Genomic DNA, 16,929 nt, shown 5'->3' on the forward strand with positions numbered 1-16,929 from the left:
TGGCCAAAAAAAGATTTGGCCAAACAAAAAAGATTTGGCCAAATCTTCACTTTTTTGGCCAAATCTGTTTTGTTTGGCCAAATCTTTTTTTGGCCAAATCTTTTGTATTTGCTGGCGCTGGTGGACAATATTCACTTTTTTGGCCAAATCTTTTTTTGGCCAAAACTTTGCTTCTTTGGCCAAAACTGGCGTTTTTGGCCAAAACTATACTTTTTTGGCCAAAACTTTGCTTTTTTGGCCAAAACTTTGCTTTTTTGGCCAAACCTGGCGTTTTTGGCCAAACCTGGCGTTTTTGGGCAAAACTATACTTTTTAGGCCAAAACTTTGTTGTTTTCGCCAAAACTGTCGTTTTTGGCCAAAACTGGCCTTTTTGGCCAAAACTAGCGTTTTTTGGCCAAAACTTTGCTATTTTGCCCAAAACTAGCGTTTTTGGCCAAAACTATACTTTTTTGGCCAAAACTTTGCTTTTTTGCCCAAAACTGGGCCAAAACTATACTTTTTTGGCCAAAACTCTGCGTTTTTGGCCAAAAAAAAGAATATTGTCCATCAGCGCCAAGGGGTACTCAAAGATTTGGCCAAAAAATGAAGTTTTGGCCAAAACTTTCAATACAAAAGATTTGGCCCAAAAAGTGAAGATTTGGCCAAATGTTTTAGATTTAGCCAAATATTTTTTTGGCCAAAACTTTGCACTCAAAACATGTTTTTGGCCAACATCACACTTTTTTGGCCAAAAATGTACGTTTTTGGCCAAAAAAGTGTGTTTTTGGCCAAAAAAGTGAATATTGTCCACCAGCGCCAAGCATACGCACAACATTGGAGAGGTAAGTTACTTGTTTTATCAGATGAGATCAATCGCGCGCGAACCGGAAGTAGAATAGACGAGAGTTGTTGCTTTGCAAGTCGTATATTTTCCGATTCAAGTTTTTTAATTTATTACAGGTGTATCTAATGATTAAAATACACGTGTATTTAAATCATTTCCTACACGTGTATTTAATCATTTCTTACACGCGTATAAACTATTTCCTGCGCGTGTATTTAATCCTTTCTTACACGTGCATGAAATATTTATTACACGTGTATTTAATCATTTCTTACACGCGCATGAAATATTTATTACACGCGCATGAAATATTTATTACACGTGTATTAAATCATTTCGTACACGTGTATGAATTATTTATTACACGTGTATGAATCATTTATTACACGTGCATTAATCATTTATTACACGTGTATTAATCATTAATTACACGTGTATTAACTATTTATTACACGTGTACTAATCATTTTTTACGCGTGTAATGGTTATGAGCCAAACGGCTTTCCATAGTTCAGGCCTGGGTCAGGCCGCAATTTTCTCCCCCCTTTCCTAACCTAGGTGGTGGGTTCAAGTGCTAGTCTTTCGGATGAGACAAAAAACCGAGGTCCCTTCGTGTACACTACATTGGGGTGTGCACGTTAAAGATCCCACGATTGACAAAAGAGTCTTTCCTGGCAAAATTGTATAGGCATAGATAAAAATGTCCATCAAATACCCGTGGGACTTGGAATAAAGTAAAAAAAAAATTCCATCTCACACGGCATTAAGTCTCAGGAAACATGAATACACGCATGCAGAAAAAAAATAATATGGGTAGCGCCGTATGTATGGCAGCTCGCTTTCCCCGGGGAGAAAGCAGCCCGAATTTCCATGAGGGTAACCTCACTGGACTTATCCAATCCAATCTTATCCAATCCAATCCAATCCAATCCAAATAAAGCCGAACAACCGTTTCCAGGAGAAACAGCCTTGCTACAGTAGAAAGCCACAGAGATAAACTTAGTGTTACCATCAAATTCATGATGTATTACAGGCACGAAAAAAAATCTACATCTGGTGCGCGTGCTATGTTGGCCTTTGAATTTTTGAATGTATCACTTTAGATGTGTTTAAACTACAGCCCAGAAAATGTCCCTTGGTTACTTTCGCCAGAAAATGTCCCTTGGTTACTTTCGCCAGAAAATGTCCCTTGGTTACTTTCGCCAGAAAATGTCTCCTAACTTTATTTCCTTTCTCTGTCACACGGCATGCAGTCACCGTGTTTGACATTATTTGCATTTTTGTTTATCAAATTGTTTAGCAAATGTTTTGTTACCGTAATGTTTTGTTTTGTTTTGTCACAATTAAATATTCCTATAACGTACCTTGCTTGTGTTTTAAATTTCCCAATGGCTTCTTCACTTCTATATCTCTACAGCAATAATGTCCCGCCAAGCCCGGAGATGGCAATTATCTGGGTACGCGGGTCACAAAACATGTGTGGAAGCTTTACAATTTAGATAATTGCATGGTAAAGCTCGAGGCGACAGCGGTACAGTTCGCAAAGTGCAAGACGGTCTCGGTATCAACATTACAAATGTCCCCCCCCCCCCCACACACACACACACACACACACACACACACACACACACGATTCCCCGAGGGGGACATTTAACAAAAATGAACTAAATTAAAAGGAACTAAGCTGAAAATAACTACACTAAACAGAAATCTTCTTCTTGTCGTTCGCTGTTAGATCGTCAGTCCGGACTGCAGGGCGAAACGTGCTGTCCTGTCCAAGTCCTCTCTGGGGCCGTATAGCTTCTTTTGTAGCGCTGTCTCCTCTGGCCAGATGGTGTCAGAGCACTGTGGTATGCATGAGCAAGCTTGCGGGATGTGCTCTGCTGTCTGATTAAAAACTGAATAGAAATGAACTAAACGAACTGAACCTTGCTGATCGGAAACGCCCTGAATCGATCTGAACTGAACCTACTGCACGGATCTCATCAAAATAGTATAACTGTCATAAACTGAACTTAAACTTTTGAACCGACCCACCCTCTGTCGTCTGGACGCGAAAGAACCTCTAGACAAACACTACTCATCCTGAACTCAGGTCAAAATGAGTTCGGCTCATTCTCTCCCTGACCGGACGCTACAGTCCTACGCGAATCTATCAAAACAAAAATACAGAGTTATCTCCCATATATGGTTTTTCGCGAGCACTGATCTAAATTTGAGATCAGTGTTCGCGAGACGAAAATGATTGCAGATTGGCCAATTTCGACAGTGATCTCCGTTCTGTTCTTCACAGTTATGATAAAGACATCGTTCTAAGGTCAAAACAAGTCGACATTTTTGGACTGCTGCCGGAAGGAGACCGTAATATATGGTTTCATCACTGTCAACTGGTTACAGAAAAAATCGTCTGCTCCAGTGAGCGCGGAAACCAAACGGTTGATTATCACGTGACACTTTTGCCATATATAGAGTTGTTTGCACAGTAAATAGAAAAATAGCTCGCTTGAAACTGTCTTAAATATCAATTCCTTTGTAATTTAAAAATTACAAAACACCATGAAAAATCATTATCGACGATCGCGAATCTGCTCATATCAATAATACATTATAAAAAGCTCTAAATATGTAAAAAAAAAAAAGAAAAAAAATTAAAAAAAAAAAAAAAAGGTTTCCTTGCCAGACAAGGAAACTCAAGGTATCCTGTCAGGGAGAGAATGAGCCGAACTCATTTTGACCTGAGTTCACACTACATTGGGGTGTGCACGTTAAAGATCCCGCGATTGACAAAAGGGTCTTTCCTGGCAAAATTGTATAGGCATAGATAAATATATCCACCAAAATACCCGTGTGACTTGGAATAATAGGCCGTGAAAAGTAGTATATGCGCCGAAATGGCTGCGATCTGCTGGCCGATGTGAATTCGTGATGTATTGTGTAAAACAATTCCATCTCACACGACATAAATAAATCCCTGCGCCTTGAATATGTGCGCGATATAAATTGCATAAAATGAAAATAAAAATAATAAAAATAAAAATCCCTGCGCTTAGAACTGTACCCACGGAATACGCGCGATATAAGCCTCACATTGATTGATTGATTGATTGATTGATGAAACACTACTGTGCAGTTACCCTGAAGGTTGTAATCCGGGGTGTTCCCCCGGACAAGTTTTTAAAAAATTATTTCAAGGAGATCAAGATGTTTGAACAGATGGAGATTTTTGTGCAATTTCGTTGTTATGCTCGATACAAACAAACACAGACCATCGAAACCATCATGGGGAGCTGAAGCAATGCAAAGCAATATTTTCGCGACACAAAAATTAAAGACTGTTCAAAGATAACTTTCAAAACAAATTAATTCGTTTAGATGTCCCAGCTCTGACCAAAAGCAAAATGGGCGGAGATTAAGTTTATTCCAGCTCTCAGGCGGTTTGCAAAACGGGCAAATTAAGGCCCGTATAGATAAAATAGACTCGTTGCATTTTCAAAATATTCAAAAGCTCGCTTTTGCTCGTATTTCATATCTACAACAACAACAAACAAAAAATCCGTGTAAATCTCATATGACACAGCAAGCCATTTAGTATTCTCTATTTGCTAAGCCTGATGAGGAACTCACGTCCTAATTACTGTGCACCAGATCTTGTCGGCAGAAACAAACTCGTGTAAATCTTATATGACACAGCAAGCCATAATTATAGTACTCTCTGAGGATCAGGAAAAGGATACGATTTCATATAGTCCTGTGAGGTTACCCTGTGAGGCTGCTTTCTCCCTGGGGAAAGCGAGCTGCCATACAGTATACGGCGCCACCCATTTTTTCCCCTGCATGCGTGTATTCATGTTTCCAAGCCCTGAGACTTTCGCTGTGAACTTGGGTTCTTTATCGTGCGCATGCGTGCACACGGGGGTGTTTGGACACCGAGGAGAGTCTGCACAAAGTTGATCCTGGGAAATAAATCCCTCGCCGAACGTGGAGATCGAACCGCGCCGATAGCGACACCTGGTTTTGGAGCCAGCGCCGATACCGAATGAGCTATTTCCCCGCTCTATTTTCTAAATGAAGTAATATTGCTATTTCATATGTTACGTAAATTTCCATTGGTCAATTGGGCAAAACTGAGCTCATTGTAAAAGTGATATCGACGACATTTCCGTCGATATCAGTTTTGATATCGACGACCTCTTTATTGCTTCCTCACTTCAAAAACAAAAACACCTGAATTTAAAAACAAACAAATATATATGAAAATGTAATGATCCCAGAATTTAGTTGAGCAAGTGACTAAAGACTTTTAGAAAGAAAAGACATTTTTAAATACTGAAAAGTACAAGAAAAGAGTGAACAAAAAGAAATAATAATCAGAGGGAGGGATATGGAACAGCCAAAACTGAGACAAATATTTTTGTAATTTCTTAACGGTAAATACAAAATGTTCAGAGAATTAGCAATATATCTAACATTGACTGACTGTGTGATGATATCTTCTGCTATTGGTCTGTTTCGACAGTGATATCAAAATCTCGACCTCCTGTCTCGATTGTGATATCACTGTCTCAACAGACCATAGCAGAAGATATCATCACACAGTCCGTCAATATTGGGTAAAGCTTTATGAAGAACTGACCTCCTGACTGTGCACCAGACCTTGCCGTGCATGGGGTGACAGACGGCCACGTATCGCTCCACGGTGAAGATGACGATGATCCACACCGCGATGTTGCCCGCCGTGTCGCTGATCGTACGTCCATACGTGTTGAAGGCGTAGGCTGCGTAGCTCAGGTTTCTTCTCCGACACCCCACGAACGATAGCGTAAAACTGGGGATGACAGATTGGATAACAACAATGTTTGATGAACTAAATAATGACACGGCTACTTAATATACGTGTTCTGATATCTGATTAGATTATTGTCTGATCAAAAAAAAGTCATTTTTACTTAATACGGACACGGCAACGTTATAAGATGTTTGATGGCTTGTTGTCAGACCAGCTTTTTTTTGTCGTTTCGAGGCAATTCTATAGACTTCTGTTTTATATGTATCTACCGACGCCGGAGCCCCAGGTTGATAAAGATGTCATAGAAGGTGATATGCTCCCCAAGAACCGACAACAATGGGGTGAGGCAAACATCGTTTTTTTTTAAAATCAGTCACTGGGACCACACACAAAGCTTGGCTTATATGTCCAGCGTGATCTTATGGTTACATTTCAACAAATTGTATTATGTCAAAATACGAATGATACTTTTAACACCTTATAAAAATGAAAACGATGGCAGATTCACAAATGTGAGCATATAAATTGGGATGTCAACAAGTGTTTAATCTATAACTTCTACTAAAGAACAAACCGAAGTAAATAACCTCTTAATTAACAAAACATGTAATACTATTAGGCCTAAAAAAACCAATAGGTGTGGTTACGGTAACCCGACCTACCCTATTTTTAGGGGCCGACGCTATAACTTTTTATTACATTTGTCAAACAAAAACAAACAAAAAACAAGAAAACGAATGCAGAAAACGCAATGAAAGCGAAAGCGCCCGAGTCGCACACTTATTTCCCTGTCAAGTAGGTTTCATTTGTACACATTAAAAAAAAAAAGTTAAAAAAAAAAAAGTGATTGCCTACCTTCCTACCCTATTTGTTTTGGCTATGTTACCGTAACCACACCTATTATTTGTTTGGCCTTACAAAAAAAAACAGCAGCAAGCGTTTAAATTAGCATTAACAGTTCGTATTACGTATGTTTCAACACAGCAGAAAATCGGTTCAGAAAAAGGGACACATTAAACAGAGAGTTGTATTTATTCAAAGCCTGTGTCAATGACACTACACTATTATTTGACGAAACTTCTAGAAATATTTTATATTTCCCTGTTAGAAATACGTTATTTTAAACGGACCTAAGGCAATTCTCTACTGAATACAAAACAAAGCAAGCGCACGGATATATAATAAATAAAATAATTGTTTAAAAATAAACCATACAAAAAATTAAAGAAAAAAAAAGCTGAGTGCATAACAAACAAGCAGAAAGAAGGACAGGTAGAAAGGGCAAATAATCAAAGCGGGAGACCCCCCCCCCCCCCCTGTGAATTTTTAGAGGGTCCATGGACCCTCTCAGTGGAGTTTTGGAAGGTGCCAGCTACATCTGCATCGGTTTCAGCCTCTTTAGCGATGTTGTTCCCGTGTGAAATTGGCATTGGTGCTTGTACTAGACTTAGCTGACGTAACAGTCTGAACACAATACCTAAGGTACGCACGATAACGGAAATTTGTTTTTTTCCAGGGACCCGCTCTTTATCAGTTTTGTGCGTCCCGGGACCCCCCCTCAATGATTTTCCAGTACGTGTTTTCGTCTTCTGAGTATAGGACGCGGGGACGCGCAGTTTGGGGAGCCCTGGAAACCCCACCTCAAAGAAAACTCCCCACTGACCTGAAGATAAGGTAAATGCTGTCCGCCATGGCGAGGGTCAGCAGGTATACGTTGGTGGATGTCCTCATGTTGGGTTGCACGAGCACAAGGATGTTGAGGAGGTTGCCTAGCAACCCGATGGTCACCACTATAGGGGTGACGATGGTTTGTACAACGAAGCGTGTGGAAGCCAGTGAGGCAGAAACCGGTTGTGTTTCGTCATCCGACGTGCCATGACTGAAGGACGAATTGGTGACGTTGAACATGTCCACGAGTGACGTAATTTCCGGTGGGATGACGACTTCCTCTGTCATGTATGTGATTTTGCTCACATTCATTTTGGCTGACAGGCTGTGCTGAGTTGGTCCTAATAAGGCTTCAAGTGAGATTGTCACGTGTGTGGTGTCCAATTTGTGAACCGATAACGCGCCGTTATTAACAGAAGATGGACTTGCCTGCAGGTTGGTCGTTACACTAAATGTACCAATCGGTGAAGCATTTTTTTAATTTTATTTATCCAAGCTTGCAACCCAATTTTACAAGAATTCCATGACGTTGAATAGTTGGTCAGACTGCAGACAACGACCTTCTTTGATACGCTTAATAACAGTGGCGAGAGAATCCCAACTAGATAAAGGGTTGTTGTCATCAAAATTCCTCAAGAATACTACCGATTCTATAAACTTGTCCATTCTTTTGCTTCCAGTTGCTTTGTCCTTTTTCACTTTCACATCTTAATTGTTCGTTCGTTGTTGTCCATAATCAAATGTTACTAAACCAAATCACATGCAGGCACTCTAGCGCATCCTGTATAGATCTATGTCTGACATTCAAGCTACACGTGTAGATAACAGCTAAATCACTTAAGATAATTTCTCAGAAGCGTTTTTCATGGGCAAAAAGCAGCACGCAGACTACATACCAAACAAACTGATCTGTTGATGAAGCGGCGTTGTTGGCATATACTTGTCATGAACGTACAGCGACCAACGAACAGACTTGGTTCCGTGAATGCTAGAGACATATGTGACCCTCCACCACAGAATGAGTCGGATGTCACCTCGCAGGGTTCTGCGCTAGGCCTTATATACGTCCGGGGGGTGTCCGGTATCAGTTTGAGGATCACCTTAGTCACAGGCTTATAACTCAAACAGTTTTCGCTCTTTTCTAAAGCAGTTTTCACCACTGGATAGAACTTCAAAATCTCTTGAAGAAAATGTAAACATATAAAAATCATGCAAAGGTGACATGCGACTCATTCCATGGTGGAGGGTCACATATATGCTACAAAAGTACAGAAGTCTTAAAAACAGTTAATCAGAATTAATGTAAGGAGAAATGAGAATGAAAAGCATGCACATCCTGGATTTTTATATTTAGTCAAGTTTTGACTAAATATTTTAACATCGAGGGGGAATCGAAACGAGGGTCGTGGTGTATGTGCGTCTGTCTGTCTGTGTGTGTGTGTGTGTAGAGCGATTCAGACTAAACTACTGGACCGATCTTTATGAAATTTGACATGAGAGTTCCTGGGTATGAAATCCCCGAACGTTTTTTTCATTTTTTTGATAAATGTCTTTGATGACGTCATATCCGGCTTTTCGTGAAAGTTGAGGCGGCACTGTCACGCCCTCATTTTTCAACCAAATTGGTTGAAATTTTGATCAAGTACTCTTCGACGAAGCCCGGGGTTCGGTATTGCATTTCAGCTTGGTGGCTTAAAAATTAATTAATGACTTTGGTCATTAAAAATCTGAAAATTGTAAAAAAAAATAAAAATTTATAAAACGATCCAAATTTATGTTTATCTTATTCTCCATCATTTGCTGATTCCAAAAACATATAAATATGTTATATTCGGATTAAAAACAAGCTCTGAAAATTAAATATATAAACATTATTATCAAAATTTGTTTTTCGAAATCAATTTAAAAACACTTTCATGTTATTCCTTGTCGGTTCCTGATTCCAAAAATATATAGATATGATATGTTTGGATTAAAAACACGCTCAGAAAGTTAAAACGAAGAGAGGTACAGAAAAGCGTGCTATCCTTCTCAGCGCAACGAATACCCCGCTCTTCTTGTCAATTCCTCGTGCACTGCCTTTGCCACGGGCGGTGGAGTGACGATGCTACGAGTATACGGTCTTGCTGCGTTGCGTTGCGTTCAGTTTCATTCTGTGAGTTCGACAGCTACTTGACTAAATATTGTATTTTCGCCTTACGCGACTTGTTTTTTTTAGGAAGCCGTAGTGTACGTGTTCACATTTCAGAGAACCGACAGTCCCCACCAGACATAATTTGTTCTGGGAATGCCGAAGACTCGCGTGCAAGGACAGTGCAGAAGTCCTAAACCTAGTTTATGAGCAACTTATTCTCAGGAAGAAGAAGATTGAAGAACACATCTTTGAGTATATACTCGGTCAATGAAGAGTCGCTGTAGGCAGTCACTTTTTCCAGAATCGACCGGTACGCACAGGTACGCACGCAAGTCCAGTTTATGAGCAACCTATTCTCCGGAGGAAGAAGATTAAAGAACGCATCTTTGAGAATATACTCGGTCAATGAAGAGTCGTTGTAGGCAGTCACTTTTTCCAGAATCGACCGGTACGCACACAAGTCCAGTTTATGAGCAACTTATTCTCCGGAGGAAGAAGATTGAAGAACGCATCTTTGAGAATATACTCGGTCAATGAAGAGTCGCTGTAGGCAGTCACTTTTTTAAAGAATCGACCGGTACGCACAGGTACGCACACAAGTCCAGTTTATGAGCAACCTATTCTCCGGAGGAAGAAGATTAAAGAACGCATCTTTGAGAATATACTCGGTCAATGAAGAGTCGTTGTAGGCAGTCACTTTTACCAGAATCGACCGGTACGCACAGAAGTCCAGTTTATGAGCAACTTATTCTCCGGAGGAAGAAGATTGAAGAACGCATCTTTGAGAATATACTCGGTCAATGAAGAGTCGCTGTAGGCAGTCACTTTTTCCAGAATCGACCGCACGCACAGAACGTCCAAGCCACACAGGTGCAGTTTATCAACTACTTACCGGTATTGTCTAGAAAAAAATCCCGAGTGAAGAACACAACTCAGAGCACGGACTATGTTAATGAAGCACATTTGCAGGCAAAAGCTTTCCAGGAATTCACAGCAGAGACGGAGTTGCGTTTGCTGAATACGTGAGCATCACGGCATGCGTTTGATCAGAATTGATTTATCCGCCGCGTGAGGACGAATGCAGCGAGTTTCCTCATGGGAACCTGGAACAGATATAATGATTGAAAGGTTACTAGTGATGTAGACAGTAAGGGGTGTGACGATGTGGTGGAACATTTTTTAAGTTAGGGTGTTGTGTACGCTGAAAGACCTACGAAACAACGAACACCACAAGAAATTACTCCGAGGTAGGAAAAACACCCCCGTCCTTACCATTCTCACTGCCACCAACTGAGAAGGTTATTTCCCTTTGACCATTAATATGTCCCTCTATAAGTCCTTGTAGAATCTTAATCCACCAATAACTCCCTAACCGTGTGTTTGACTGGTCCCAATTTTTGTAAGGACCGTCTCAGGAATGTATAAAACCTGTTCACCAAGTTTGGTGACGATCGGTCCGTTCATTCTTGAGATCTATATGCGAACACAAACACACAAACAAACACATCGACCGAATCCTATACACACCCCTATACCGGGGGTGTAAAAAGCACGCGCAGGCATGTAGGCACACACGTACGTTACATACGCACGCACACAAGTACGCACACACGCGCACACACACACATACACACACACACACTAACACACACACACACACACTAACACACACACACACTAACACACACACACACACACACACACACACACACACACACACACATACACACGAGATTCAGATTTGGCGAACAGGTCAGTATGCGTACAAACACAAACGAAAAATCAAATTTACGATAAAACCCAAGATACAAAAGGCCACGGAAAAGACGCGCAAAGAGATGACAGATACTCCAACCGCCCAAAAACATGTTTCATTGATGTTGCAACATTCCCTTTTAACATTTCACGAACACGGCCCTTTGAAACACCAAACACTCAAATCCAATCAAACGTAAAAACACGCGAACAACGCTGAAATGGAACAGTAAATACCCTTAAGGCGCATCAAATCGACGACTGCATTCACTTCTCGTTGGCCCATTCTTCTCGCTTGTAATGCATCTTTTGTGTCTCAGACAAAAATCACTGATCACCTCAAGATGGAGTGAAAGAGATTTCTTTGGTTTAAGTTGGAATGAATCAACGTTGTGTGTGTCGTCAACGCAACGGGCCATACATGACGCTAAACCAAATGTCTTAGCTACAAAGACAGTTTCTGATGTTGATTGTTTCCTTAATTTTCTTTTTGTTAATTCAGATTGAACATGTCGCTTCTTTTATGGGTTTGTTTCGGCTTTTGAGTACGGCATACGTGGCATCATTTATTTATGCCGGTTTTCTTTCTTTAAAGAAACGACTTTTCCCACTACATTCACTATCACATTGCCATCTTTTGTGAACGGCGTACAGATCCAAATGTTTCCTTAAAACAATCTCTATGTTATTGTCGGAATATTTGTAAGTATGTATATGTGTACAAATTGTAAAGAAAAAAAAAGTTTGTACAAAAACTCGCGCGCGCGCACACACCTACTCATACATTTTCACACACACACACACACACACACACACACACACACACACACACACACACACACACACACACACACACACACACACACACACACACACTAAACATTACAAGGGTGATTATGTGCCCTGCCCAATCGCTCCTGACAAGACAACACTGAGGGAGATAAGTTCATCAACATAATCTTTCGATGCAAACAAACAAATTAACAAGCACAGAATAGTGCAGTTTTCAAATGATAAAGGGAAAGAAAAATCAAACGGTGCCAATATCCGTTGTTGACGTCCGACATATTACGAGGGGAAAAATAATCGGAAGGCAAACCTTTTTTAAATGTCAAAATTCGGTCTTAACCAAAATATTCGTGATAGTGGGACCTTAGCTTTATTCACGAGTTCCGCACTCAGCGTCAAAGCACCGGAACACAGAGAAATGCTCCTCCACGAAAATGTCAGTCTCCTCGAAATAAGGGCAGTCACTGAGTTCCTAGAAGTCCAAATGATCCCATTGTTTTCTCTCACTACCTTTTGCCGCGATTCCATCCCATGTGACTTCTATTTTTATTCTCTCTTTGAAAATCAGACTTTATGCTAAGCAGTTTCACTGAAGCCTTTTGCGATTGGCTCAAATAATCCTGACTTTGCGTCGACGTAGGACGTACATAGTTCTAATGGCAGCTGTAATTTGGGCTAGGTACGCTGAACAGGCTTCGCGATAATCACATTTTGATCATTTTGTTTGGATCATACCTCGTAGGGTGAGTGGAGAAAGCATCGTTATTATCACATGGGAAGTAGACAATATTATCCCACGTAAAACAAAACTCCCAGCGTAAATCCCGTGGATCGTGGGGCCGTTACCTTTTAGCTGCAATACTTACACACCTGATAACAAGAACGTGAAAACTCGGACCATTCTCCCGAGAAATTCTCACTTGCTAAACCACCAGTAAATTACAGTTTGTATCGCTTTTTAGTATCAGAGAGAGCGACAGAATCGCAATTAGTCTCTACATGTAGATGAGAGAAAACGACTCATGGATTTGTGAAGAGCCTACGTGGGCACTTTAACATAAACATTATCAATCTATTGAACGTAACGTTTTGAAAATGATGGTTTACAGACACTTCAAAAGGAAGATATTTGTTTAATGTCACTGTAGTAATTGGATTGTATTATATATGTGTGTATGTGTGTGTGTGTGTGTGTGTGTGTGTGTGTGTGTGTGTTTGTGTGTGTGAGTGTGTGTGTGTGTGCGTTAATGCGTGCGTGCGTGCGTGCGTTTATGTGTTTGTTCGTTTTGCTATTGTACATCGCAATGAGTTCTGGCAAGAAGGTGTACTTAATGAGTGTTCATCATTATTATTGTAAATTAAGAAGCTGTGGGTTGGTTAACCCTTTCAAACTGTCAATACACCTAGCAGCAAGCCTCACTGATCCGCGCTCACTTACAATCCAAATTTAAGCCTACTGCATGTATTTCTGCTGTGTTGCGCTAACATCAAAGACACCACAGACAAAGGGCATTAGCTAACATAACATGACGCTATGCCAGTGTTAGCATTGTCACACCAAATCCGCTACCATTGCCTCTGGCATGAGCAGTGATAGAAGCTGCGTATGAACAGGGGCTAGTAACACAAGACATTATTATCTTTGCGCAAAGATCAAAGACCACAATGATAAAATGCAGACTGTGAGAACATTTTATAGCAGAAAGGAAAGCGAAAGCAAAAAGGTGGCCGAGTGGTAACGCACTTGCGCTCGGAAGCGAAAGGTTGTGAGTTCGACCCTGGGTCAGGGCGTTAGCAATTTTCTCCCCCCCCCCCCCCCTTTCCTAACCTAGGTGGTGGGTTCAAGTGCTAGTCTTTCGGATGAGACCAAAAACCGAGGTCCCTTCGTGTACACTACATTAGGGTGTGCACGTTAAAGATCCCACGATTGACAAAAGGGTCTTTCCTGGCAAAATTGTATAGGCATAGATAAAAATGTCCACCAAAATACCCGTGTGACTTGGAATAATAGGCCGTGAAAAGTAGTATATGCGCCGAAATGGCTGCGATCTGCTGGCCGATGTGAATGCGTGATGTATTGTGTAAAAAAATTCCATCTCACACGGCATAAATAAATCCCTGCGCCTGAATATGTGCGCGATATAAATTGCATTAAAAAAAGATAAAAAAAAGAAAAATTCCCTGCGCTTAGAACTGTACCCACGGAATACGCGCGATATAAGCCTCATATTGATTGATTGATTGATTTGAAACTTTGTTTTTTGTTTTAAAATTACAATATTGTTGTTTACCATAAAAAGCGAGTTGTATTATGTTAGACGGGAATGGAACTTCGTGAGATCGATTTTCTTTTTTTTTTGGGGGGGGGGAGGGGGCCTTAGGTGCATGCAGGCTGCTTCAACCCTTCTTTTTTTGCCTCTTTATTTCTTTCTTTCTTTCTTTCTTTTTTTCTTTTTTAGGCGGGGAGCATCCATCTTCATTGGTCTCTTTTCTTCAGTGAAATTTTAAACTTTAACACCTTATTTCTTTCTCTTTTTTTTCTTTTTTTTACATTTTCTGTGTGAACTTCTCTTTCTTTCTCTCTTTTTCTTGTTCTTTCTTTCATTCATTCTTGTTTGTGCCTTCTTTGTGTATGTCTTGGTGTTTTTCTTCTTCTATCCGTCAGTGAAAAAATAAATAATGTACATTTATATTGTATAGCCTACTTACATTGCCTCATTTTATCTATTCATTCATTCATTCAGGTATTCAATAATTTATTCATTCATTCGATCATACATTCATCTTTTTAATTTTCTATTCAAAAGTGAAAGGAATGTCTAAAATGTCCTGCACAGCGGCTACAAAATACGGATACAATTTCATTTAGTCCTGTGAGGTTAACCTCATGAAAATTTAGGCTGCTTTAATTTTCTCACTGGGGAAAGCTAATTGACATACGGTACGGAGCTACCCATTGTTTTGGTTTTCTTTTTCCTGCATGCGTGTATTCATGTTCCCAAGCCCTGAGACTTTCGCTGTGAACGTGGGCTCTTTATCGTGCGCAAGCGTGCACAAAAACAGGGTGGGGCGGGGGGGGTCGGACACCGAGGAGATTCTGCGCAACTGCACTAAGTTGACTCTGAGAAATAAATCCCTCGCCGAACGTGAAGATCGAACCCACACCGATAGCGATAACTGGTTTTGAAGCCAGCGCCGTTACCGCCTGATAATATTTCCCCGCCCCGGTTTAGGCAGGGCACAAAAACAATGCTAGAACTGCACTTCCGTGGTAAAAACATGATTCCCAGGAATCCATTAGAACCTCCGATTAAATTGTCATCCTGCAGGTTAGCAGCGGATATTATAGGATTACCGTGTTTGCTTGCATCCGATGATTGACAAGGAGCGAAGAGTATAAAACCAGTAAGACCTCCGAAGGGAAGAAAGAAAGAAAGAACGAAAGAAAGACAGACATTCACAGAGAGAGAGAGAGAGAGAGAGAGAGAGAGAGAGAGAGAGAGAGAGAGAGAGAGAGAGAGAGAGAGAGAGAGAGAGAGAGAGAGAGAGAGAAAGAGAGAGAGAGACAAGACAAGACAAGACAAGACAAAATCTTTATTATCGAGGGTAATAGATAAGCAAGAATATTGCTTTTTTACATCCAGCCCTCGCCCTAATATAGGGTCAACAAGAACAGAAAACAATATAATCAAGGAATTGTCACATCAAACTTAATACATTATAACTGTAGGGCCTATATACAGATAAAAATTTAACCCGTTCGCTGCCATTAAACAATTAATTAAGTGCATACCCAGTGCCAGGATATTTTGAGGTTGGAACGGTAATACCGGTAATTTAAAAAAAATTCTAGCACACAAACTATTTAAGTTAGCTAAATACATGTTATATGGTTTTTGTGGGGAAATGAATGCGGATTTTGATTCTGGATTGAAACTGCATGTACTGTGAATAGTATTCTTTCATTAATTACCTGTCTTTTGGTTCTGCGTGTTCTACCTGCGAGTCGGACTGCACAGCGTCAGGTTCCTGAAGTCGCTCGAGTAACTGCTGCATATGAGAGAGAGAGAGAGAGAGAGAGAGAGAGAGAGAGAGAGAGAGAGAGAGAGAGAGAGAGAGAGAGAGAGAGAGAGAGAGAGAGGGGGGGAAGGAAGGAAGGAAGAAACAAACAAACAAAAGAAAGAAAGAAAGAAAGAAAAAAAGAACAAAAGAAAGAAAGAAAGAAAGAGAGAGAAAAACAAGAACGCTGAGGCGTGATTAACCATCCAGTCAATCGAATGCACTGAATGTGTCCGCTGTTAACAAATTATTTTAGACTAACAACCTAACGCTTCACCTCATGCCAATCAATAAAAAATCCATGCTTTCTGTTGTCTTCTGCATCGAAATCTGCCTGCCACGAACCAGTGGTGCGATCAGTGTCGATCATAATGTTGTTTTACATCCTCACGGTGACACCAGGAGGGCCATGTTCCCGGGTGTTACCCCGACTTTAGATGAGATACACAGGCGCATGCGTGTTTAGGTGTAATCAGCCATCTGCACGGGTGGCAGAATGCCCGAGATCTTCTACGTGTCACGAACGTAACACGGGAGTGTAACATGGATACCTGAACATATAGCTGACATGTGACCGTCCCTGCCTGGATTCGAACCCGCGATCATTGTCCCTAGGCCCATAACGTTATAATAATAATAATAATAATAATAATAATAATAATAATAATAATAATAATAATAATAATTGTCAGTAAGTACTGGTGTCACATGACTGATGTGAACCAGTTGATTGGCTAATGGCGATGCGCTTAAATCTGTTAGCGCACTCTTGGAGTGCGCTAACTTTTCCACAGAGCGTATTCTTACGCCCTTTGCCAAAGCGAGACTGTACTCTCATCCTCAGAATTAATTAATGACATGTAGCTTATATTCTCCACAATACCAAATGACCATAAATTCCCTGCTTCTCAATTA

The 16,929-nt window shown here is 40.6% G+C and overlaps 1 protein-coding gene across 1 annotated transcript in view; it reads right to left on the minus strand.

Moving 5' to 3' along the window:
- The window catches only part of LOC138979558 (G-protein coupled receptor daf-37-like), a 16,322-nt gene extending 8,731 nt beyond the window's left edge, over positions 1 to 7,591 (minus strand). The window contains exons 1-2 of the mRNA XM_070352272.1: positions 7,273 to 7,591; positions 5,457 to 5,648 (exon numbers count right to left, since the gene is read on the minus strand). Of these exons, the coding sequence (XP_070208373.1) occupies positions 5,457 to 5,648; positions 7,273 to 7,589 (509 nt within the window). The 5' untranslated portion in view covers positions 7,590 to 7,591. The remainder of the gene's footprint in view (positions 1 to 5,456; positions 5,649 to 7,272) is intronic.
- Positions 7,592 to 16,929: the final 9,338 nt, after the last annotated feature.

The sequence above is a fragment of the Littorina saxatilis genome, linkage group LG11 (genome assembly GCF_037325665.1).
Source record: "Littorina saxatilis isolate snail1 linkage group LG11, US_GU_Lsax_2.0, whole genome shotgun sequence".
Taxonomy (NCBI): domain Eukaryota; kingdom Metazoa; phylum Mollusca; class Gastropoda; order Littorinimorpha; family Littorinidae; genus Littorina; species Littorina saxatilis.